The sequence below is a fragment of the Cygnus olor genome, chromosome 7 (genome assembly GCF_009769625.2).
Source record: "Cygnus olor isolate bCygOlo1 chromosome 7, bCygOlo1.pri.v2, whole genome shotgun sequence".
NCBI classification, from domain to species: Eukaryota; Metazoa; Chordata; class Aves; order Anseriformes; family Anatidae; genus Cygnus; species Cygnus olor.
In genome coordinates, this window is record NC_049175.1 from 36582590 (window position 1) to 36608840 (window position 26251).

A 26251-nucleotide genomic window follows, 5' to 3' on the forward strand; every position below is an offset into this window, starting at 1 on the left:
CAGAAATCAATAATCACTGACATAACGTGCTGACCAGTTTTTAAGCAGGGTGCTGAAAAATGGTTTCTGCAAGCAGCCAGATGTGGACATTCTCCACAGCTGCTGGTTTTGTCTCTCACTTGATCCCTGATTCTGTAGCTGTGTTGCGGTGACCAAGGATGTATGTTGGGCTTGAGGAAGAGGCTGAAATGTGACCATAGTTATGTGCATAAGCATACATCAGAAATGTATGTTTAGGAATTTGGGGATTTTATGGTGTTCTTATGACAATGTGGCTTTTTTTTTTTTTTTTTTTTTTTTTGTATTTCATGAGATGTAATTCTAAATCTCGTTCAGTTCTCTGGATATTTTGTAGTTATTACATTTAAACTTGATAAACAAATTCTTTTACTAACCGTAATGCTTTGTTCTCTGTTCTCAATATAGTGAAACACTTGTCCTGAATCAAACTGAAATTGGTAATGACAGGAAAATTCAGACTTTGTATGACAAGACTATAATGCTGTATTTTTGTATGAGTTTTTTGACACCTGTCTTTTGTGTGTATATATTTTTCTGTACATGTATTTGTATTTTTAGTGAATTCTTAATACACAGATCACTGCTTCATTTATGCTTAAAGCTGTTCTACTCACTTTAAAAATTCCAATGAAATTCTTTTCTTGAACACAATTCAGATTCCTGACTCTCCTTTAGCCTAAAAAGGAGCACTATTAATGGTTTTGTTCATATTGCCTGGATTTATTCTGTTATTATTCTCTAGCTCCTGCTTTTCAGGTATAGCTATTTTGGTATTATAAAGAATGATGGATTATGTAGGAAAGTTTCTTTTGAAGCACTCCTGATATTGTGCAATGCACTTGGGGGTCAGCTACACTTGACTGATGCATGATTTATCCGATGTCCCTGCCACTTTCTGAGATAAAGCTGCTATTTTATCAAAAATGCCAGCAAGTGTGATTTAGAATTTATACACCTCCTTTTTTCAAATAATTGTTCTGATTACTTTCTGGCATGGCAATAAAATGATAAAGGTAATTGCACACGAATGTGAGATAGCACCAAAATACAATAAAATTAACCTGAATTAGCTTGACTTGTCGATGAGAAGTATTTATGAAATGTATTTTTGCAATAAGGGAGACTGATATTATAGCTGGAAGGTGAGTTATTGCCTTAATGTAATACAGTTTGAAATTTAAAAAAGAGACTGTTACAGTTGAGGGTGATTGTGCCTTTGAAATTAAGTTGAAGTGATTCTTATAATTGGCAGCAATAATGCATTGTGAAGGTAATATCTTTTATTGTGTTATGCCTAGTTGCATTATCTTTTATTTAGCTGGTCCTGACTTCAGCTCTGCAGAGAACGCAAGAAGGAGCAGATCAAGAATTTTGTGGGTTTAGGTGATAAAAATTTGAAATGTTACCTTATATTAAAGTCATTCTTGTGCTAGATTTTTTCATTTTTTAGTCCATTTTCAATTCCGATGAACCTGATACAGGTCTCATTTGATTAAACTTTCATCTCTTTTCCTTGTATTAGCGTAGCTGCCATATATTTACATACACAGCTGAACCATGTAACAGGAGTGCACTTAGTCTTTCTGTATGTATGCATGCATATATATCAGGTGCTAATTTTGTTAGCTAGATTTTGTGTTTCTTGAATGTGTCAAAGTATGACCACCTCTTATTAAAAAGTGCACATAGGGACGCTTATACACTCAGTACTTTGGTAATTACAGAATAGATTGTAAAATGTTGACTAAGATATTGAGTTTCTTATTTTTTAATCGATGAACACTTCTGCAAAATCCAGAGAACTGCATGATGTCTAGTTTTCCTTTGTGTGAGACTTCTTAAAAACTCAAACCAGTAACAACTAGGTATCAGTTGTGGGGACCTTCTAATTTTAGATATTCTTCATCATATTCTTCACCTTTGATGCTTTATTATGATATTTGTTTCTTCACCTGTTTGGGAACAGATTCCTTTATTTTTAGTGTTTTATGCCATGTGATTGCATGTTAAAACAGTGAATAACTGAACAAAGTATAACTTTGCTTGTAGTGCATTGCCCAGTGCTTCTAATTGAATCTTTTGGCATATGATTCCCAATCTAAAAATAAGAGGGGCTTAATCCATCTGTAGGTCATCAGTATGGTAAGAATAACAACATGCTTCCACATCCCATGGCAGATACAGCAAGTAGTGTGGCTTACAAGGGGATTGCTGGTGGGATTTACAGGTACTTTCAAACCACAAGGAATGGATACAGTTATGGCTTCTGTCTTTGCTATTTGTGGTATAATTTGCTTATTACATAAATATCTTGCCCTGAGCTGTCTTTCTTTTTTTTTCCCCATTTTCATGCCGCTCCATTTCTTGTCCACTTCTGCTCCAGTTCATTGTATTATCTCACCACCCACCATTTCAAAAACATATCCTAAAGTAACTGGGAGCCTCCAAGCTTAAGGCAGGCTGTTTCGTTTCCTTTTTCTTACTAGGCACCGAGATGCTTGGAGATGTCATGACTCAAGCTTGAAACCTGGATGTCAACCCACTGTAACCGCTGATGTGTATAGTTTACTAACATCATGCTTTCGTACTTTACTTGAATGCTGCATGTAGAAATTTGACTTATTTTCAAAATATTCATTTTAGCTTCATGCTACGGATATAAAATGACATAAATATTCTGCAGTACATATCTTTTAAACTACATTGTCGCAGCAGTGGCTGCTGCACATTCATAGCATTTAAGTTTCTTACATAAGTAAGAGCTAGGGGAGGATACAGAAAGTGCTTGTTTACTTTCAGGGGGGAGAGATTCAGGAAAAGGCTTCAGTACATACTTGTAGGAAATAGTACAGCTGAATTCTTGTTTAAACAGTCCATTAAGGTCATGTGTTTAAGTATCTCCTGATACTAATGTCTCAAAGCTTGGCATGCGAACAATAGATGAAGTAGAAAAATGTGCTAACTGAACGTTGCCTGGAATACAATAGCAATAACCCACCTGCCTCTTCTAAAGGAGAGGAATTAATTCTATTACAATTAAAATATCATCCTTTAAGTAAAATAAAGATGTCTGAGGTAGCCCTGGTGAGTACGCTGGGAACTTGCCATTTGACAGACCAGTGTAACTCCTGTCTGCCAAAACAGCCGACTGAAGACTTAGCCAAAGAGCCAGAGGCTACTGCTGCTTGGAAATGCACTTTTATAGCTTGGCATTTCGGGGTCTTTTGATTGCCATCCAAAGAGGATTAGTAATATAATACGATGGGACAACAGAAATTTGCTCTTGTTGCCTTTGATTGTTTAATAAAGAATTATGTGTTTGCTCTTGTCGAATACTTTTAAAATGCTGTAGGAAGCAAACGTTGCTGTCTGTGCGCACGAACGCGTTTCCTTCTGTTTTGTCAGGGGCTTGTGTGCAGTACACTTTCTAATAAGTCAAGAGTGATTCACTTTGTCAGGGGTGATTTTTTAGTGGCTACTGTGCCACTACTAAATATAGGCTTGTATATGGTCAAACTGCAGTTTGACTCTGTACCTTAATGTTTTTTATGGCATGGGTACTTTGGAAGGTAAAGAACTCGTTACGTCACCCTAAGCTAACCCTGGATTTGGTTAGGCTGACTAGCATTCCCTTTTCAAATGTCCCTCGGCCAGGAAATGAGAACAGGTTTGGTTTTCACACCTCTGAAGTTACAGGCTGGGTTTAACCGGGTTGGGTTTACTGAGAGAACCTCTGCATGTGTTGCAAGGTACTGGAGAAGATCCAGGCTACCGTAATTCATAATACGAGAGAGCTGTATGTTTTAACTCTGTTTTAGTGTGTACTTTCGTATTTTAATGGCATAGGTACAATGTGCCAGCCAGAAGTTGAAAATAGGATAAAACTGTACAGAGATCAGTGGTTGACAGCGAAGAGCACGGCGGGGGCCTTGGGAAGCCCCGAGCTGCTGCTGCGCTGGTCTGGTAAGGCCACGATGGCAAGATGTCAGTACGGGACGTGGTGGGGTCAATGAATCCTCTTTTTGAGGAATTGCTTAATTTTTAAGTGTTGGGGATGACAGAAGCAATGCTGTTAGCTGCTACAGCTATCCAGAAAGGCGCACAACAGGTTTCTAACAAAAGGCGACTGGAAGGTTGGGGTCTGCTTTACCCCAGAAAATGGCCAATTTGGCAGCACTTCACATGGCACGAGAAAATGTGCACATCATCTAAAGCAGTATATTTCAGTGCAGCTTCTGTTTAAAAGCCTTATCTGGATCGCAGTCCTGTTCGTCTGTGGAGGTGTTTATTACTGTTGCAGCAAGGACACAAACCTGTGGACACAATATTTTTTCTAGCAAGCTGAAAGTTTGCGTTGAACGCTACAGGAAGAAGAATTGCACATAGTGTATACTTTTATTGTGGGACGTGTAGGGGCAGGAAGTGGTCTATGTCCATATGGGTGGCGATGGAAACTATTTCACATTAACCTGATCCAATTTGTAAAGGACTTGAATTTTATATCAAAGGTAATTCACTTTTTTAAACTGCTATATTGCATCTTAAAAACAACAATATTAAGTATCACTGCTGAATGTTTTAATATGTGAAGAGAAAACCTCCCATGTTTTGGAATGCTTTTTTGTTTGTTTGTTTGTTTGTTTTTAATATAGAAATTGTTTTGAGCATTTACATGGTTTAATTTGAGAATAAGCATTAAGTAGAGTCTGTTCGCTCTAAAGGTGTCTCTTGCAGAGTTGCATTTTAGCATGTGAATAGAAGACAATTAATTTGTACAACCTACTATTCAACTTTTTTGTTGTCACTGAAACTGAAGTCCCGATAATAATGTGCCTTTGCTGACCTGGTTTATCTTTTTTTTATTTTACCCATCTGCAAAACGTATCTTGAATAAATGAATTTGTGTACCTCATATTAAAGCATGAATCACCATCTATATAAAAAAAATGGCATGAAACTATGGCTAACTTGTCCCTGTCATGGTTAGCCATGGCAGGTAGTAGGAGAAGCTTTGTCCTTTTCCCTGCTTACATTGTGGTAGCGCATACAGATGCATGCTGAGATGTCGCGGAGCTCAGCGCTGTGGAAGTTGGAACACTAAAATGGTGTAAAAAAAATAAAACAAAACAAACAAACAAACAAAAATAAACCATGTTTTGGCTGCAGGGGACGGGGCAACCTTCTCTTGTTTTACATTAGGCAAGGAGAAATCCTGCCCTGGGCTTCAGGACACCTTACTTACAGCCTCAGCAGTCTACTTTAAGGTGTCAGACTTGCAGGGACCTCTTTGGATCAGGCATCTGTACAGCTTTAGCGTTTGCTACATTATGTTCAACTGGAAATTGTTGGACTTGTTCATGAGAAAGAAACACCTGTTAGAGAAGTTTGGATTTTCTTTGGAAGAAATCAAACGTTGCATAATAAGCAAAAGTTACATAAATTACATAAGAGTTACATAAATTCTTCTGTTCATTTGGATGGTAAAAATACAGATGATCACTACAGACAGATAGAGTGGGCATTTTAACCTTGTATTTTGATGGCATGTTCATTGCATGCATCCTCTGTTTTCTTCCCAGTCCTTAAATGTTTGTCTGCTTTAAAACACTACATTTAACAAGTGGCTTTCTCATTTAAGACTAGCTGCATAAGCTTGGAAAATTACTTTCCACACTGAACTATATGTGCAAAAGCGCATTGCCTTTACTATTAATATAACTTTTCCCATATTCTTGACATACAATGGATTATTTCCTTTTAAATAAACAGGCAGAAACCAGTAAAACAAATACAGGAAGTTTTAAACTATTAAGGAGATGTTTAGAGAACTATAATTCAATGGAGACCTTGTGTGAGTGGACCACTGCCATGCGTAGGCTCGGCAGCACCCGTGCCAAACGGGGTGCCGTGGTCAGCCTCGCTGTTGGGCTCGGTCGCCCCGGTGGTGGGGAAGAAGCTGGGTGCAATTAAAATGCTTTTGAAAGCGACGTTAGGGCTTGTGTTTCTAAATTATAATTTCATGGCATTGTTTTTAAAATGTTCCGCAGCAGATTTTAACGACTGGATTTTTTTCTGTTCACTTAGTTGTCTCAGCGTGGACCGGCAATAGCAGTTTCCAAAATCTCAACTAAGAGTACGACTGTACAGGCGACCAGTAGGTAACCTCCCAACTGAAAGGCTCGCCGCTGCTGCTGCCTTACTACCTGAGTGATACGCTCACCTCTACACTTCAGGATGGGCGAGATGTTTGTAAACGGTCAGCTCTCGTCTGTCCTGGTGACCTTACTGCCGGGCAGATGGTGATGATGGAGATGGACACTTCCCAAGTTCTTATTTCTTGTGGCAGTCCCTGATTGGTTTTGCCTTGACAAATACCACTGATAGGATTTAATGAGGGTTTTGTTATGAGAAGGATGTAAACTTACTGGATCAGGAAGAATGACTGTAGCAACATGACTGAAATGAAGTAGCAAATTGCCAGACCATTACAGGTACATGTGAAGTATACCCCTGAAGTTCAAATCCAATATTTCAAGCTTTCACTGAATTTTAATTCAGAACTCAAATCAATAAAAAGCAGGTTTGAGAACACTACAATACTCAAAAGAAAGACACATTTAATACTTCAGGACTGGTATTTCTTTCCTGTAATTAGGATGAAGAAGCAACTTTCCTGGCATTTATTGATCATCCTCTCAAACTCAACAAATTCTTGGTATAGTTTTGGCAAGTCACTGATATTATGTGGCATCAGAGAAACAACGCAGGTGCTTAAGATTTATAACTTACACGCTAGCTTCAAATGCAAGTAAGTTAGACTATTGAAGTGATTTTTCCTTTGGATATATTTGTGGAGAATGGGAAGTAAATAACAGGCTGGTACTTTATTACACCATGAGAGGGATGGACTAGCATCGAGGTCCGAGCAAAAGTACCGTCAAATTGTTTTGGTCTTTTTGGATAATGTGTCCAGAAATTCAGCTTTTACAGCTAAGAATACTGATGATTTGTGCTACCAGCAGGTACAGCGTTATTCGGGATCCTTTTGGACAATAGCAGTTGACAGTTATCTTTAATTTTAGAAGGATGTAATTACATGCTAGCCCAGCATAGGAACCTGGCATGACATCTCAGTGGGCTCTTTGTAAATAGCTGTAACTTTGCTGCGGATGAACTGGGTAGGGAATTTTCAAAGGTGCCATGGTGGCTGTTCTAGAAATGGTAGAAGCATGATGATTTCTGTGTTTGGGAAATGACGAGTGAAATTGGGGAAATATTTGTAATGCAGCTTTACCCTATTGGTTCTATTTATGTTATCAGGTAGTTTAGCTAAACAGTTAACACTTTGGTTTATCTGAAAAGATCAAGAGACCCGTTTATTTCTTGGAGGCGACTGTGGTATCTCACTTGTTAATGCTCTTGGACTCTTGATTCAAAAAATAAGATAAAATTGCAGTATGTATGAGAACACATTACTTTAGACCGAGCAGTTGTGAGGAACAGTTTTATTTTGATTTTTAGAAATACTAGAATGAAAAAAATAATCATGAGGGTTTCCATTTCAAGTTCAGCCGTGTGCCATAGCCTGATGGAAAAAGTCTTTTAAATCTGATAAATTCTTGCTAAAGCAGAGTGCAGTAAATAGTGAAATCAGACGGGTATAGGTCAGAGACACTGCTCTGGCTCCTTCCTAATGGGAAGGATTCACCTGCCTAATAACATTGAGAGGAACAGCTGTGAAAAAGTGTCATCTATGGCATCTTTAAGAGAAGTCTTCAGCCAGACCATGTTTTAAGACGAGTCTGATGTCCTGAAGGCTGAATGCTTGCGGTGGGTGTGAGCACAGCCCTGGGCAGAGCTGGTGCCTTCCGCCCGAGGGAGAGCTGTGAGAACACAATTGAATTTTTCCAGTGAAAATTTGTGGTCCCCAGGGTTTTAGCACTGCATGCACACACTGGGGGGTCTTTAAGAGGAGAATACGGGAAAAGTTGGAAAGTACATTCATGAATATACTTTGCATTCTTCTTCTCCTTCAGTAATGGTAACTTGGGGCACGGTACTGAAGTGCAGGAAATGCCATGAGCTTTGCTTTCTTGACTAGTCTTCCGGAAAATACAAACCTCTTGAGAGAACAGGAAGCATGGAAACGCTTTGCGACAGTCTTTGTGAACCTTCTTGATCCTCAAGATTGCTCTGTGCGTTTTTTCCATTTATCCATTCCCCGTTATAGATGGGAGCTGGATTCTGGTTCTCAGACTGTAGACCACGATGGAATTTCTGGTTTTTAGGAACAGTCGAATGTAGAAAATAATTTTGAATTATTTACTATAATGTGAAAGACCATTAATGCAAATTTAAATAAAATCTGTATTTAATCAAATTGAAGGTGTATTTTAGTACTGAAAACCTTGGCTGCAGCCAGACTGTTAAACTGAATTACTGCGGAAGGTGTGAGAGGTTAAGATTTTTATGGGCAAGTCATCAAGCTAATGCTCGCTTTTGGGTTCACGGCACCTAGTTTAGGAGATAAAACTTGCTGCTGTTTGGAATGTCTTGCATCTGAACCTTAGAAAAGCAATTTCAGTGGCACATCTCTGTTTCCTAGTGGTGTTCGTGGAGCTGACGTGTGACGTGGGGGGCCGTGGCCCTTTGGAGCAGTGCAGCATCACCAAGGCACGTGCCACTTCCAAGTCACGGGAGCACGCCTGGAAAATGAGGCTCCTCTATATAGGACATTAACTCATAAATTATGCTGATATTCTCCCTGATAAATCTCCTACTATGACAACCTTTTGATACTCATCTGTTATTAAAGACAAAAAGCACTTAATTCTGTTGGCTAGCAGTGGTCTTCCAATTCTATATAGAGCATTTAGCTGTCTGAGGGGCAAACTCACATACGCTGTATTTCTGGGTTTTGTGCAGCAAGACCCAGAGGCTCACAGGGTACTTTCTGTAAAAGTCCTGTCTTACTCTTGCTGTTTTGTTCTTTACCTAATAAACTTTAAAATTCTGAGATAGTTGGACACAGATTTGTAGGTATTATAGTGGAAAGGGAGAGAGAAGGTAGAATTCACACGCTACCTCATCCAAATTGCTCAGATTATTTGTTTACATAAACTTGAGAAGAAAGACAGAACACAGTTTATTTGGGTTTATTACATTTCTGATTTAAGCAGCCATTCATTTCTAGTTCTCACAGCTTTAACGAGGGCACAAGAGGGAAAATGGGGTTAGGTAAACTGTGCCTTCAGCGGATTGATATGGGTAAAGCAAGTTTCAGCATCCAGCTCCCTGCAGTAAATGATGCCGAAGTATTTGGTAACTTCAGCTGGTCAAGTTTAAAGTCTGTTGGTTTTATTTTTATTTTTTTACTTCTTTTTTGTATCTGAAAACTTGTAACAAATTTAAGTCTTGATTAAGATTTCACTTTATTTTAAAATAGCACTGCCTGCAATAGTGTATCATTACCTCGATCTTCGCTGGCATATCTAAGTAGCTACAAGTAAATAGTGAAAAGGTGCGTTAATGTCTGGACAAAGGATAGCGTACATATGGACAGTGACCTTCATGTTTGAAGCTCCCCACCCAACTGCATATGTATGTGGATCTGTCATGCAATGTTGTTTTTTATAAAAATAAAACTTTTAATATTGCTGTCCAGGGCATCTGATAATCAAGACTGAACATACTAGTGATTGCTCAAGGTTTTCACCTACAAAGCTTGCTTCGGCTTGGTGTTAACTTACAGGGTTATTTATAGTTTTCTGTTACATGCTGCATCCCATGTTTTGTTATAATGAAAAAGCTGTCTTCATATAACTAAGTTGTTATATTCACAGAATACATAGTATGAGGTTCAGTGCATCTAGTTTAGGGCTGTCACACAAATAAAAATGAAGAATGTATACTGTTTTTTCCAAATACGTGAACTTGTATGTTGCTTTTTTTTTTTTTTTTTTAACTAACATTCCTGCAGTGACATGCTGCTCTGCAAAAATTCACCCATTTCCTCTCCTTGAGCGAGGAGAAGGAGTGAGGAAGAAGTTGGTTGAAAAGGTGAATTTCTTTGTACCATTAGCAAACATTTGCTTATTTAGCAAAAAGCTGATTTGGATTGCAGTCAAATGAACCACTGAGAACCCATAATTATTCAGATATGGTGTACTGTGCAGAAATTTTCTAAGCTAAGAGTAAATTTGAGCGTGTCTGTAGCTGAATAATTGCATAAGTTCTTCCCAAATTTGCTTCATAAGTTCAAGGATAAGATTACTTTTATTTACTTTTGCTCTGGTGGGCAAAACTGTCTACTTGAGTTTTTTCCTTCCCTCTTCAGTGATGTGTATTTTACTCACAGGTTTGACTTCATTTCATAGCACTTAAAAACAGTATTTCAAAAGAATTTCTCTCATTTGGAAAAAAAATATGTAGTATTGTACAACTGTAGACGGTGATCAGCTGCAAGTCAGATGCACAGATCTGCCTGGCTCTCGATGCTCCTCCAGTCTGTGGTTGTGCTCGTAACTCAGCGTCCTGCTTTCTTAGGCACTTCTGCACTTATCTGAGACATCCATCAGGCTTTCAGCATTGTCCTCCTCACTGCAGGACATGTTCCCCCTGGGATCAAGAGTGAGAGGTGTGGGGGAGCCGCTCCCTGGTACCCTCTCCCTCATCTGCAGAGGCTCCAGCAGGAGTTCAGCAGCTCCAAACTGCCCCTCCTGGGGTACGGTCCCTGATGCCCCATCTCCCGCAGTGCAGCAAAACCATCGGCTGCCTTTCTGCCCCTCCTCAGGTTCAGAGAGCTAGTGTTTATGGACCCCGTATTGTAAAAACCCACTGGTAAGCATCGTTGGTGTTAATACTAATTCATCCTTCAGAAAAAAAAAAAAAAAATACTCTTTTAAAGTTCTTCAAGAAAATAAAATAGGAAAAGGAACAGAGGAGCAGAACTTGAAAATGTGAAGAGCTAGCTGGCTCAAAACTGGGAGGCTCAGTTCTAAAAACCGGCAGTCTTTTTTTTTTCTTTTTTTTAAAGGCAGCTCTGTCATAGGTCAGGCAGACTTCAGAGAGGTTTGGGTCAGACTGTAAAATGGTTCAAATACTGGTCAACGTAGGTTCACGTAGTTGTCTTTGGAGACTGTGCTGGTTCTGAGTATTACAAAAAACAGTGAATTATTCAGGTATCAGGCAAACTGCAGGTTAGTTATATGATCATAGTGGTTTTAAAAAACAAGAAACCATTTTGGTCTTCCAGACCAGGATGTTACCAAGATGTTTGCTCATCAAGTTTTCTTGTGTTGGCTTTTCGGAGCAAAGGTCGTCGTCGTCCTGCTTGCACCATTCCTATTGTGGTGTGACCCAAACCTAAAGTTTGGTGTCTGGATGACTCCACAATGAAAGTTTTCAGTCCTGTTACTGTTCCTAACGATTTTACAAACCAAACTGCAAATAAAACTCCACTATCTACTGATTCAGACTGTTTGTTAAGGCAAGAGGAATTTGATGTGTAAGTTATTGTGGGTTTTGAACAATATTGAGAAATGCTTGGCATCGGTTTCCAACTACATCCTATCAGTAACTGTAAAACCAGACTGGTAACAATGGGAATAAAAAATGTTGCTGAGGAATGATTGATTTTTTCATACATTTTTCCAGCAGACATATTCTATTTGTGTTCCCGCAGTTATTTGCATAACATTGCTGCTGTAAGCTGGTGAATATGCTTTGTTGTCATAATAACCCTTTTGAAATCAGTGTCAAAACACTTCACATCGGATGTTAGCTGATAAACCAACCATGAAACTTCTATTACTTGTGATTTTTATGAAGGTCACTGTTCTGTTAACATTTCTTTTTTCCTTTTCTTTTTTTTTTTTAAGACTTTGATTTAGATGCTGACTTTTCAGGACGGCTCGTTCCAAGTTAGAGTTTTGGAAGTAAAAGACACAGTTGAAGAAACTGGAAATACTGATTTGTTTTTTTTAAATTATTTTTGAAAACTGCACAAAATACATTGAGATGACTGTCCCTCGGTGACAATGCACACAATTAGAGTTGTTTGTTTTTATGAACAGGTAACTTCCAAAGAGGGAGAATCTCAGTGCAAGGAGAAGCATGCAGTTCTGCTTAGCCCCGTGGGAAGACTGGAGATATCTGGGTGTGAAACAGGCTTACACGAAATAAAACTTCCAAAAATGAGTGTGCTGCCAAATGGGTAAGTTCATGTCCTATTGATCCTATGTTTGAGTGTGTAGTAGGGGAAACAGATTGCCCAGAGGATTTAAGGCAGACTGTGTGTGCTTGTTTTTACCAGCCATATCGAAAACGCAGCACTTTCTCCTGTGAGAGGCAAAGCAGCCTTGAGCACCTTTAAGGAATGGCAGTTGCAGAATGCACTTTTCTCTGCATCTTTAATACTAGCTAAAAAACGTCCTAAAAGACAAGCATGCTTAAAGTAGGTTTTGAATGTATGTCCTGCCTCCTCGTTTTTGACATACCTGTGAATCTGCCACTGACGAGTGACACTTGCCAGTGTGTTTTGTAAAACTGTATCTAGATAGATATACTCCAGCAGGCAGAACTAGGTTTGAATAAGTCATTACTGCAAACTCCTAATGAGATCTTTGGTTTGTTTTTATAATTTATAATATCTTCTGGAGTTCAGAAGGTATATACGATAGGGGAGGTAGTGTCTCAAATGTAGGACTGATTGAGGAGGTACTGGTACTTTTTATGGTTGAACAGAAATGCTTTTCAGTCTACTGAAGTACTGTCCTGTTTGGATCCTTTTTTTCTGTGTTTTTTTTTTTCCTTATTTGTGAGGAAAAGCTGACGTTTTTAGAAGAAATACAGAGTTCTTTTCTTTGTTATGTTCTTTTCTGGTATGGACTTTCCTTTGCCAAAATCGCTAGATGCCAAATTTCTTTGCCAAATCCTCAGCCAAAATTAAAGCTACTAACACTAATTATTAAGGCTTGTTTCCTCAGCCATTTTCTGGTAATGAAGTTGCAGCCTTTGCCACAGTCTTACAACAGTGATTTGTGTTTTTTTTTTCTGATATGACTCAAACAGGTTTCATTTTCTTCCCTCCATATTGTCCTTCCCCACTCTGCTTTTCTCTTTTTAAAATTTCCTTTGACTTGTGGGGTTTTCCCTTTTCTCTTTTTCTATTTTATTACCCTTGTAATTTTTTAAGTGTGCATGACATTAATCACAAATATGAAGCATAATGTGTATTCTGGTTGAAGTATGTTTTTGCCTCTAATTCTAAAACCTTCAAGCCTCTGGATTTGACAGTTTTGCCAACTCCAGTGATATGGAAATAAGTACTCCAGTCTCCTTTATACTCTGATTGCAGTATTGGATTTCTGCTGATGAGGAATGAAAGTAAAACAGTATTTAGGATAAGGCCGAAGCTTGCCTTTGCTACAGAACAGCTTCTTGCTGGAGCACAACTAAAGTAGGTGATGACTTTTCACCTCTGAGAAGAGAAAATGTCAGTGAGTGGTTGGAGGAATAGTAAGATAAAGCTCTAAATACTCTTGAAGGTGGTGAATATAAGAAATTGTGTTTTCTTTTGTATGAAAACAAAAGCTGAAGACAGAAACAGTCATGAAGTTATAGGTATTAACAAATACAGGCTTGACGTGAAATGACGTATTATTGGAAGAAAGTAATTCAAGGCTATTAATTGGTAAAGGCCAAGAAGGTGGGTGGGGAGGTATTGTTATACTGGGTATGTTCATGTAGCTCTCCCAGAAGGTAAGAGCAAAGGTCTGTTGTTATGACTCCTCTCTTTAATATTGAGTTTTTAAATATTTTACTTAGTAACTTGCCATCTTTTTCTGAACAAAGTTTTCAGGGACAGTAAGGTATTATTAGAGCAAGTGGGGGTGGGGGAACAGAGTAGAGAAATTGGTCTCTCAGACACAAACCTTTTTCCACAAAAATACACTTGTGTGCCCCAAACTACTTTTTTTTTTTTTTACCCATTTCTGCACAAAATAAAGTTGCTGCTACTTACAAACTGTGTGTTTCTCCCATCCTTAAATTTAAGTCTAGCTATAAGGCACGATCTCTTTCTTTTATACAGAGAGCTTCTGTTTTCCATTGTGGCAGGGTTTGCCACTTGCTAATGTGTAGTATGGCCAGGTTGGTTGGTTGAAGAAGGATCTTTTGACCTTGTCTTCAGGCAGAAGTCAGGAATTCTAGATTCTTTTCCTATTTCTTTAATTTTTTGTTTGGTCTTGATGCATCCATTTTTTTCTGTGCTGAGCTGACTTAATTTCCCAGTCTCCCAGAAGCGTTGAGGCTTTAGTAGCATCTTGATAACACTTAGCTTATCAGATTGCAGGATTTTTTTTGCAAAAATTGTTATATTGCAGAGGGAATATTACTGGAGAGTGATCCAGTAGTTAACAGTACGCAGGTTATTCTTACAATTACTTTAGGAACTTAAATCTGAAAAATGGGTGGAAGGTGGGACTTTCTTTTGTCTTAACTGATGATAAAGTTCTAAAAATTTTAAAGCCATCTGTAAATGTTTGTGCTGAAGTATAACATTTAATCTCTTCTACTCATCACTAGTGAATAGCTGTTAAATCTGGCCTCATTATTTTTGACAGAATAAAATAAAAACAAAGGAGTGCCCAGTGTTTCTCCTAACTGGCTAATAAACACCATGGTAAGGAGATTGGGTAGGAAAAAAAAAACAACATAAGAAACATAAAAATTGATTTTAATGGACCCCTGTCAGAGAGAACCATAATGAGCCCAAGTCTAGTAATAAATATTGGTATTCAGCACCACAGTTGCTGAGACTTTTCATGTAGAATTGCATGTAACAATCAATATAGATTTTAGGGTTTTTTAACAACAAAAATAAGTAAACCTTTGAAATATATAAATACTTAAGACTTGCAATCTGTCAGACAAACCTCCTAGTTATAGAAAAATCTGATAAGAGTGCCTGGTTAATGGCATAATCAGGTTGTGGAGATCTTGCTCTATTTTACAGCTTGTAAAATGCTCTGCAGTTAATCACCTGAGATTACAACCTGTTCTGTGATGGCTCTCCTTAAAACTTAAGAACACAGACTGTAATGTAGACTAAAAGGAGAAGCAACAAAGTAAAATTCAGTTTTCAGTATGCTTGAAAGAAATTGATCTATTAATGAGATGAAACTAATTGTAATAACCTGAGGTTATTCTGCTCCTTGTGAAACTAGCAGAGTTTAAAAGTCAAGGCATGTAATGGCATAATGATTTCTGTTTGGGGGGGAGGAATTTTTATTCAAGCTTTACATATATGTAAGGAAGAAGATAGATAGGTAGATAGGTAGGTAGGTAGGTAGGTAGGTAGATAGGTAGGTAGATAGATAGGTAGATAGAAATATTTTTTTCATATAAAAGGAATTTCACCTAAATATAATCTTGAAAATTTCAATTTGCTGAATGCTGACTAAAAATGTTTTTAACAGTTTTGCAATCTAAGTGCAGTGCTAACAATTTATTGTCCTAAACCAGTAACTTGAAAGCACCTGTTTCTACTTTAGTCCAGGTGTTTAAGTTGTGGATTGAATTGTTCACGGGCCATTTAATTTGGCATTGTGAATTAATCTCAGATTAATTAGGTCTAAGATACCCGAATCGGAACCAGGACCGATTATGTTGGTATCAGAGCGGGTTGGCTAGAACAGCCAGCTTCTCGGGGTTTGATGCCAATACGTGGTACGTTGCTGGCTGTGGTACTTTTATTCCACACGCAGCACCGTATGGAGGTGCAGGCTTTGGGTTCACAGCCCGACTAAAGGACCACATATTTGTTATTGGGTTGTTTCTGAAGCAAGTTGCTATGTATTGCTTCAGGATTGTGAAGTGTGGAAGAAGTATACTTAAGGTGAAGCTTGTTTTTATAAATTTCTCCCTTTTCTAGGAATTTCGGGTTCACAGTTCACGTTTTTATAAAAAACTAAAAGTATATATATATATATTTAGTACTGTATCAGCCATTGTATTTCTTTCTTTCAGTGTATACAAATATTGCTTTCTTGATCAAAAGTAATGCTTCTTTCCTCCACTGTTCCTGCCTGAAATATTGCCAGTGTTTAACTCTATTTGCTCATGTCCAAAAGAAAAACTTGTGGTTTCTTTTTTCCACTGTTACTCTACTTCTAAGTGTCTTTAGCAGCTTCGAAGTTTCCGATTTAGTTTTCTCGTTCTTCCACTTTCTCCTGCGGTGTTCTCACCCTGGGATGATTGTTTGGAAATTTTTTACTCCTGAAGTGCAGCGGTAAATCACCAGCTTGGTGGTTGGCGCCACATTTGTGACTTCTGTCACCAATAACAGAAAGCGCGCTGCTATCTTCCTCCGCTAAATATTTGCAGCAGAATGGGGATGTTGACGTAGCAGTTAGGATGCCAAGGCAGGAACAGCTTTTGGCCGTGTTGCAGTAGTGCAGATGCCTTCAGGAATTTCCCGTGCCGCGGGTGGAAGTCGTTCCGGGGTTCACTGCTGCCGGACGTTCAGCCACTGCCACAGGTCTCACAGCCAGCTCGTTTGCTAATGCAGAGCCGAGAGGTGGCACCTGGAGGATTTCAGCCAAGGGAAGAGTAGTGACATGCCTTCAGGTAAACTGGGACAGCTCCCAGCCTGGGATTTGACAGAACTGTCATGCTGAGCGCTGGGTCGTTCATATTGTGGCGTACTACTACACGTTTCTGGATGTGCTTGTGAAACGAAACTTAAATTCACAATTGTGCTAACGTGCTAATATTCCGACATCCGCCAAATGACAAAAGGATGCAGCTGTTGGTAATTTTTTCACTTAGAAGCTGAGCTGAGCTGGCTGCGGTCTGTCGCTGGGGCAGGATCTGGATGACCTAGGGGCAGCCGCCCGCCTCGACGCCGTGCTGCTGCTCCTCCAGGGCACGTGGCTGCCCGACACAGGCACCGGGGCTACATACCTGGGCAGAAATAGATGTGTGCAAATGGTCCCCTCTCACGTGGACTCAGGGAATTGGGTATTTGTCAGCGTGGATGTGGATTTGAACACAAGACTGCAGAAAAGTTGCTAGTGTATTGCAATTTCTCTATAGCGTTTCGTTTCCCCCTATCTTACTGACAGTCAGAGGAGGAGGAACAAGGAACCACTTTGGCCATTCCTGTATTAGTAATCTGCCAACACCTTTCAAGGGTGAATCTACAGTTCAACAAGTTAGCCGGTGTTTCAGTCTCTGTGCCAGATTAACATTATCAGAAACTCTCCAGAATCTTTCTAAGCAGGTTTCCAGCCATTACAGATTCAAAGAAAATCTCAAGTGTGTCAAAATGCAGCTAATGCAGTGGTGTATGGGAGTCTGATAAGAGCCTAGAACAATAACTTGGAGAGGTGTGAACCACTCCGTTCATCTCCGAGGTATTTAATCATAGCCAGTGATGATGGTTTAAATGTCAACTTTGCTAACTGTTTCATTCCTCATACTGTAAAATTTACTGTGAGTGATATCTCACTTTGATGCCACAAGTGGGAGGCATTTGGGAGAGTGCCACTCCTCCTATTTTTCCAATAAGCATCAGCCAAGGCTAAGAAACTTAGTGGAGCTCAGGGGCATACTAAAAACCAACTGAAGGAGATAGGTATGCAATTACTCCACTTAGCTGTTTTGAATAGATGTCTGTTTTACCACAAACACCTGAAGTTAAGCGAGTTAAGTGTACAGAGGGTTATTGACAGTAATGTGGAAGAGGTGTGATTATTCCCCGTTCAGTTCTTCCTTAAAATTGTTGTGTGACAGTAGAGATTTTATAATTGAAGTGGAATTGGAGAAAACCTGATTGAGACAAAGTACACACTTGGGGAAAAAAATAGCTAATGATTTTGTGGTGATCTCTAAATGTAAAGCAGGGGAAAAAAGGTGTACTAGATACCTCCCTGAAACTTAAGCTAGTGGTAGAATCGGCTCTATACACTTAATGGCATTTCTTCAGAAAAGACATTATGTATCTGGAAGGAACCACTGGGTTCTTTTTCTACTGAAGATTGTATTTGCAGCCATTATTCTTGTGCAAGTAGAGCTGTGTTGATGATTATTTCATAAGGCCAAGACTGCTGTCCATATGGAGTCATCCTATGGTCCACACACCACAACATTAAAAAAGAAAATTATAAGAAATCTCTCCACTTCTTAAAAAAATTATATTTATTTTTGGTTGGTTTTCTTAACAGCAAGTTCTGTTGCAGTGTTTGTCCTCTGTAAGGTCACAGTCCTGCCCCCACAAGGGAAGATGTTAAAACGTTGCCTGTGGACAAGTCCAGACGCATCGCTTTCCTGCCAGCTGAAACAGAGCACTTACTGTTGTAAATACCATAATCATCCAAGCTGACGGCATTTATCAATGATCAAAGTATGTTTTGCGTAGCACTTTCCTTTTTTATAGTTTAATGTATTTAATTACTGTTTACAGTGACTGGAAAATGGTTCATTAGATGGATCTTTTGTAGGCATTAATATAAACAGATTAGGTTTGAGATACAATCCGCATTTGATGCGAGTCTGAATGTATTAAGTCCCTCAGTAGAGGCTAGGTGAAAGGCTTGGACTGCTGCACGTGCTCTTGGCTTCTGTAGTACTTTGTTCCCAAAAGCTTCAAGGTACGTCTTTGGCCGTCTTGAAAGCGTCGCCCTTCTGGGGTGCAGCTTTTCTTTTCTTTCCATTAGACCATTCTGAGTTGAATATCTTGTGTGGTGTTCTTTAAAGGCCGCGGGATTAAAAGTCTTCCAGCCGTGCCTCTTCCTGATGGGATCCCTGTTATTACTTTTAAAGCTTCTTTTCCTGTGCCTTCTTCCAGAAAGTCATCTTCCCCTCCCCAGCCAGCTGGAGCAGCTGAAGCATTTAGAAAGCTCTTTCACTCCAGATCACCTTGTTTGTGACACCGGGGAGCCTGCAGCAGCCGTGAACGAGCAGCATTTAAACTTTTAGCTAGTGAAGCAAGCACTTGGCTTGTGCCAAAGAGGCCTTCAAAATAAATCCAGCCAGGACAGTACGCTGTCAGGCTGGTATGTAAGTGCCAAAAGTATGGTTGCAACTTCAGCGTGTTATGGTGCTGCCGTGTTAGATTTTTAGCTGTTGGACACAAGGCTGTTTCAGAATAAACCTCCGAGTATGATTATAGCCAGTAACCTGAGTGCTTCAAGGATTCCTGTCTGTATTTTGTCGTTTTTGAGCCTTTTAAGTTAGAAAGCCAAAAGGGATGTAATTTACTGCTTGCCCGACAAAAGGACCGCAGCACAGTCCAACCTGTTGGGCAAAATCCAGGCAGGTTTTTAGACCTTTAGTTCACTTGAAAATGAAAGGAAAGCCCTACATGTGAGCCAGTGCAGCAATGTACCCGTGCTCTGTGTTGGGCTGTTCTTCGGTCTGCTTCTCTCTTGCGTTTTAACCCTTCTCAATCCTCACAATGTTCGTGTATATATTGATGCACAAATTGAAAGTAGGTTTTGGGTATCTGTGTAGAACGATCACCAAAAGGAGAAGGTCGGTCTTACCTCGTACATCTTTCTGTTTCTTAGTCTTTTATTTCTGCATGTTGTTTAACTTGTGGCACTTAAGCTGTTGCAAACCTCATTGAGTGTTCTGCTGCTTGACTTAAGCATCTGCATCTTTTCTTTCTAGATAATAGGAAGATGATGCTTGTTACTTTTTTTCAAATTATTGCAAAATACCAGGAGGAGGTATATTTAAAAGAAAAAAAGAAAAAAAGAAATATTACCTTCTCTGGAAGAAGTGTCTACAAATATCCAGGCATCAATCTTTATTTCAGCAGATTCAATGGATGTGGCAGGAAGAGTTATTATATAGCATAGTCCTCCTTTTATTAAAAATAAACTGGGCTAGTTTTTTTCTCAGTTTCTTGTGGAGATGCTACAGATTGTTTATGCTGCATCAAGATAAGAAAACTTTTTATTGGAAATGGTGCTTCAAAAACTTAAACAAAATAAAGTGTAAAAACATCTAGAAAGTTTAGACTTTGTCAAACAAAGCCTTACACATAGTACAGCTCAAATACTTAGTTTCATATCTTTTTTGAAATGGTTTGCAGGGTAAGCTTTACTGGCAGGTGTGGATGGTGAACTTTATTTTGCATGAGTGGAGAAAAAAATAAAAAATTCCTTTTTCACTTAAACTGAGGTGAATCTCAAGCAACTCCTCTGTAATCAATACTGTACTTTAGATGTGTTATTTTTCCTGACAGCACTGCTGCATTTCTATTCATCTGTCAAAGACAGTATTGCAAGATTCAAATAGGAGTGCTTTTTGCAGGTCTTCACAGTTGTGGCTTTTTCCCATAAATCTAACTGGAGAAGCCTTTGAGGACTCTGCGATTAAAAAAATAATAATAATAAATTCTAGTGTGCTAATTATTATCCATGCTAATCATCTGATGTTTTAAAATCTGTAATGTTAACATAGACAATGTCGTGTCAAAATAGTCAAAGATCTATTTTAGTGTACAGAAGAACAGCTTTGCTGCTAGACTTGTGTGCATTTGTAAACCTGGGTGGCTGGCCAAGACTTCTAAGCAGGAAATGTTATAACAACGCAGTGATCACATTTTACAATGATGATATTTTAAAATGGCAAAAATAACAACAAACTGTATTAGATAATATAACTTGTGCAGACACCCACTCGAAAATCCCACAAATATGATGGGTTTATTTCTAGTGCAGAAGATATAGAGCCATAGTAGTTATGAAAAATAATTTCACCAAAGAGGATTGTGAGAATTTGTCTATGCAGCCTCATGTTTTCACAAAATTTCGTAGGAAAGAAATCTTTTCTTGACACCCTGCCCTATACTATGCCACAGATATTATGCCTGGTGTATCTTTACTAACTCCTTCTGTAATTCAGACCATGAGTGGAACCTTTCCACTTCTCATGCCAGAGGTAGATTAATGCAGTGGAGCATTTTTCCATTGCAAATCCTTCCTATAAAGATGGGAGAATGGACTGCATAATGCCATGGATTATGTTTCTATTATAGATCTGAATTAGTGGGTATTCTTAAATATAGCAAATCTTTGTCTTGGTTTTCTTCCCAGGCTTTTCTAGCCCTCAAAAAAAAAAAAAATAATAATAATTTTAAAAAATCTAGATACATAGGCAGATAGTGCCAAGGATAATTTAAAGCCACAGAGTTGTTTTGAGATTAAGCCGTGGCGTATACGTACAGAGGCCCACCTGGACAATAGGGCCCCTTCCTGCAGACCCGTGAGGGAAGTGAATCCAAAACCAGTGTTTTGCTGAGCAGCCTGTGATGTCTACCTGAAGAGCCTTGAGTATGCAAATGCCACGATCAGAGCATTGTATACTGTTAGGAAAGTGTCAGGGTTCTTTGGGGTTTATCTGGTATTTTCTGATTTTGCCCATTTGTAGCTGGAGATGTCACAGCAACAGCCGGTCATTATTTGCTCCTTTGGTTCGTGCACTTGCAGTAAAGCTCACGAAGATCACATACATAATGCTTGTGCTAATCACAGTTATTCTTAAAAAGCCTACCTTGATTCATTGTCTAAAGAAAACTTAACACTTCTGACTGGGTAGGACAAAACCCAGCGAATGATACTGGAATGCAGAGCTGCAGGGTAATAGCGTCCTTAACCCACGTACCACTGCTGCAGTGGGCTCGCCTGTGCAATTACACCGATTTCAGTTAAATGCAAATGATCTTCAGAAAACTGTGTCAGAAAAGAAAGAGTTAAATTCTAAAATCTTATCCTGTAACTGTAAATGCCATTTTTCTTTCTTCACAAATGTAACCTTTTAACATTTATTTTTAGCTTTTGCATTAATATATGTAAAAATATTAAAAGCTCTTGTATATTACATTAAAAACTTATGTCAGCTGCCCTGCTTTTTCCTATTTATTAAAACTTTTCAAGCAGTGAAAACATTTTACTTGTTAATGAGGGGAAGAAGGAAAATTAATGACATAGAGCTTGGATCTTCCAAGATGTCTCCTTTTAACCATGCAAAACCAGCTCTTTTTCCTACACTATGTAGTTTAATTTCTGTGTTAGGGTTCAGTAAGCAAATGCAAATAGATTTAATGATTTGCATCAGTAGATCACTTCTCAGTTTAATATCCTCTGATATTTTGGTCAAGGACTTTTTCTTTGGAAGGCTAGTGCTGTTTTGTAGACTAAAAATATTAATAATGGTAGCATTGTTATGTTCAAGTAAAGCAAGGCAAATGTATAACTTATTCAAAAGCAGCATCTCGTATCATCTTCTCACCAAGATCATGCAGTGGAAAAAGTTATCCAGAAAAAGACACTTAAGAAATAATTGTGAATTGCTGATCATATTAAACATTTAGTGCTGGTTTCCATATCACATCTCATCTCATTTTCCTTCAGTATCAGGATTTTAAAATTCTGACACAAAGTGCTCCTGCCAGTAGTGAAGGACCTCACCCCAGTATTGGCATGTGGAGCAGGTGCCACGTCAGCTGGGAAGGCTGGAGGCTGCAGGAGGACCCCACTGTACAGCCCACACCTCAGGCTTTTTCTGAAAGCCTCAAGCTTCTGGTTTTGCCTTTTGCTGTCAGTATCAGCAGGTACAAAGCTGTTCCTAGAAACATGGTGATTTATATTTTCTGCATGTACTTTCTGAATATTAAATCTAAGTGTAATTTACATAGACTCAAATCCAAGTCCCATTGAAGTCTGGGAACTGTCACTTCAGCAGGAGAGACTGAGTGGTCCCTTGCAGTTCTTACAAACATTTCTGAACGTTTTAAAATCTTAAATGCATAAGTCTTATGTTAGCAAAACACATCAATAAGCAGTAACTGAGCTCTTCTGTGCTGCTGGCATTATATGCCAGAGGCCAGTAAGGGTGATATGGTAGGAGTTTGCTGCAGACCATGGTATTGAGGGAGGACTGGAAATGTCCATCTAGTAGTGTGGAACAGAACTGCATCCTCCTCAAATCAGAAAAGACTTAATTGGAAATTTTTAAATCCATTGTCAAAGGATTTTGCATTATTTTTCCTGGTGAAAAGAATATAACTGTTCCACTGTTAAGATGATTTCGTCGCTGACATTGTCAGCAATTACCTAACTATATCATCTTTAAATCAAACTTCCGCAAATTCCTTAAAGGAATTCATTAAACTGTTAAGTGAGAAGAATTCTAGGGATAGATATACCAGAGACTCAGCATCCATCGTTGTTAGTTCTCAGAAGTCCTGATTCAGTAAAAATAAGTTCCTATTGGATTTTGAAGAATTTAAAGTTGTTTAGTACATATAATCCTTCAAGTGATAAATACTCACAATTGCCTCTTTGCTTATTAAAATGAGTGCTTGTTGGTGATAAAAGCTTTTTTGATTGCTTCTAAATTTCTGAGTGAATGTATTATGTCATAAACAGCAAATGTGAAATCCTGGTGATCATTTAATCAAATTAGTTTTTGAACAGCTATCAATTTCTTTAGTTAATTTTGACATTTGGGAGGCTTACTGTTGCAGTCTACTAATACGTAAATTGTCATTCGTACTAATAGATTTTTTTAATTGCATTTTATTTTGCTAAGGAACTTAATAATATTGTAGATTTATACATGATTTTACAGATTGTCTGGTGTGAAAGAGGACTATTGTAGAGGATATTTCTGCTTGTGCTAGTTCAGGGCAGGAAGCAGTAAAGCAATGAGGTAAAATTAAAATAAGTTTGTCTGTTAGACTATCAGTCAATTTTTGTTTTCATTTACCTCTCCTCATCGTTAGTGATGCGTGCCCATGATTTGGTCATCCCACAGTTAGGTTTTGCTCATGTTCAGGCTATTATGATTAATGTAGTCTCTCTGTACAGTAACCATCCTGCTTCTGTAGATGTTTTGTTCATATTATGTGCTCTTTGTGTTGTGATTGTTTCATGGGCACTATGATACAGATGTGTGTGGCACCACCACTGATTTGATACGCAGACACACACACAAACAAAATTATCTTATCCTGGAGATGCTGGGCAGACACTGCCTGGCTTGGTGTCAGCTTGGCTCCCGGGAGGAGGAAAGGCATCTAGCACTTAGAGTTTCAGCTGCACAAATGGTGAGCATGTGCTGGTCCTAATGGAAAACCGCTCCAGAGCTGGAAAGAAAACATTCCAAAAGGCTAGTTTTTTACCACATTCATCGCACTGTATTACTGGACGGCTAGACATATTTATCACATATGAGAACCATGTTGGAAAGCTGCCTGTCTTACAGACATTCAGGATTTGAGATATATATATATATTTGTACTATGGAGTGTCTGGGCAATTAGCTTATTTTTCAAGTTTTTTTACTTCAGTCACATGCACTGCAAAGATGCAGGATAGGGACTGTGGTTTAGCTGCCATACAGACCGTTCCACAAGGACAAAGTGATGTGACACTGAAATGCTTCTTAAATCTTCATTTACCACGTAATGGCAGGGTGTTTGTTTTCATCCTGCCCCAACCAACCTGTGGCACTGAAGTTGCTCATATGAAAGGCCTTGAAAGTCTACTTTAATAAGATAAATATTGTTACTGTCCTTTGTGTTTCAATAAGAAACCTCTTAACTTTCCTAAAAGTGAAACGAAGGTTTCATCACAGGTTGCTGTCAAGAAGAATGAGTCTCCCTGAAAGAGTGGCTGTTGGGTTCATGGGTGGATCAGTCCATGCTAACGCAAAAAACATACTCGTCTGTAGGAATAGGTATGGCCGTCAGGCAATTATTGCATTATTTAAAAAGCATTATGGAAATACACCAAGTTGTTGATGGCCGTTCCATTAGACCTAGACCTCTTGTGGTACGTGGTGCTACAGTAGACTAATACAACCATGCCGATCAAAAGGCAGCCTTTGGAAAACCTCTTCTTGTGATGGCTAGCTGCCCTGAACAGCCTGGGGTACAGATGCCTAGATATAAGGGAGAAAGAGAATATTTCCTCCCACGTTTTAAACTCTTCATGTTCAATGATCAGACTTGGGAGGAGTTATAGAAAGTTTAACCGCTATATGAAAGAGTTGGTCATAAATATAAATCAGCTTATATTAAGGCAATTTGAAATGTACTACCTCAATAATTTGAAAGTAGTCATTTTTCACAGCTCATGAATGTTCTTCACCTCTGAAAATAGTTTGTTCTAATTTTAAACACTGACATGAACACTTGAATATAGAAAATGTCTCGTGTTTATGTATCTAAAATTCAAAAGTCCGGACTGACCTGATCTCTATGTCAAACCCTGTCCCTCTCCCCCAGACAGAGTGCCAGAGCCTGCCTTGGTTCTCTCCACCTCTCTTTGAATTCTTGGAAACAATCTGATTTCTTCTGCCGATGGTGGCAGGTACTGCTACCCAACGTGGATGTCGTCTTTGGCAGGGGGGGACTTGTTGCTTGCTTTTGCAGGCTTTTTCCACGTTAAAGTTTTGGTTTTCTGCTTTTGCTGCTCTGATGGTGTGCTTGTTGGTTGCAATTTCTGTTGGTCATGGTTGGGATCACCTATCAACTCCTGTAGGTCAGGAGTTCTCTGTGTGCTGGGTAATATTGCTTGTGACTCTGAGCTTGTCCAGATGCTGTTCATTTATGCAGATATCCTCTGGGTTTTAAGATTTATGCTTCAGTGTGAAACAGAGGATATCCTCAGAGTTGTGATAGCATGTCTCGTTTCCTGTCTGTTCTGGGAAATACTTTTTTTTAATACTTTTTTTTTCATAGAACTTATAGCAATAACAAAAGCAGGCAACAAAAGAATACAGGAACAAAAATACATTCATGATGCATATGAATTCCAGTGTATGCAGGTAACTTGAACAAAGAATCTTCTGCCTGAACTAATGATAAATCAAAGTAAAGAAATGCCAAATGGTCAAAAAACAACCCCCAGGTATAATGAAGCTGAAGGAAAATAAAAAGTAGCAGTACACATACACATTCTTGTCAACATTTCTTACCTGCTGATAGTGCTGTATGTTCACATCTTGAATGAGTCAGACTTTTAACTTTGCCTATGATATAGATCTGGAATCTTGCATCCTTTTATAGGCTTCAGTATGTAAAGTAAAATGTGTTGTTTTGAAAGCAGTGTTATCTACACAGCCACTTTTAGCCCAGCATGCTAGGGGTAAAAATTCTGTTGTTGTTGTTGTTGGATTCTTTATATTTCCAAGAGACAAAGTAGGGCTGCTT

At 38.7% G+C, this 26251-nt stretch overlaps 1 protein-coding gene across 5 annotated transcripts in view; it reads left to right on the plus strand.

The window, feature by feature from the left end:
- MGMT (O-6-methylguanine-DNA methyltransferase) overlaps positions 1 to 26251 on the plus strand; it is a 169856-nt gene that overhangs the window by 12098 nt on the left and 131507 nt on the right. For all 5 annotated transcript variants that reach the window (XM_040563087.1, XM_040563086.1, XM_040563088.1 and 2 more), the window contains one exon: positions 12096 to 12235. In XM_040563087.1, the coding sequence (XP_040419021.1) occupies positions 12096 to 12235 (140 nt within the window). The remainder of the gene's footprint in view (positions 1 to 12095; positions 12236 to 26251) is intronic.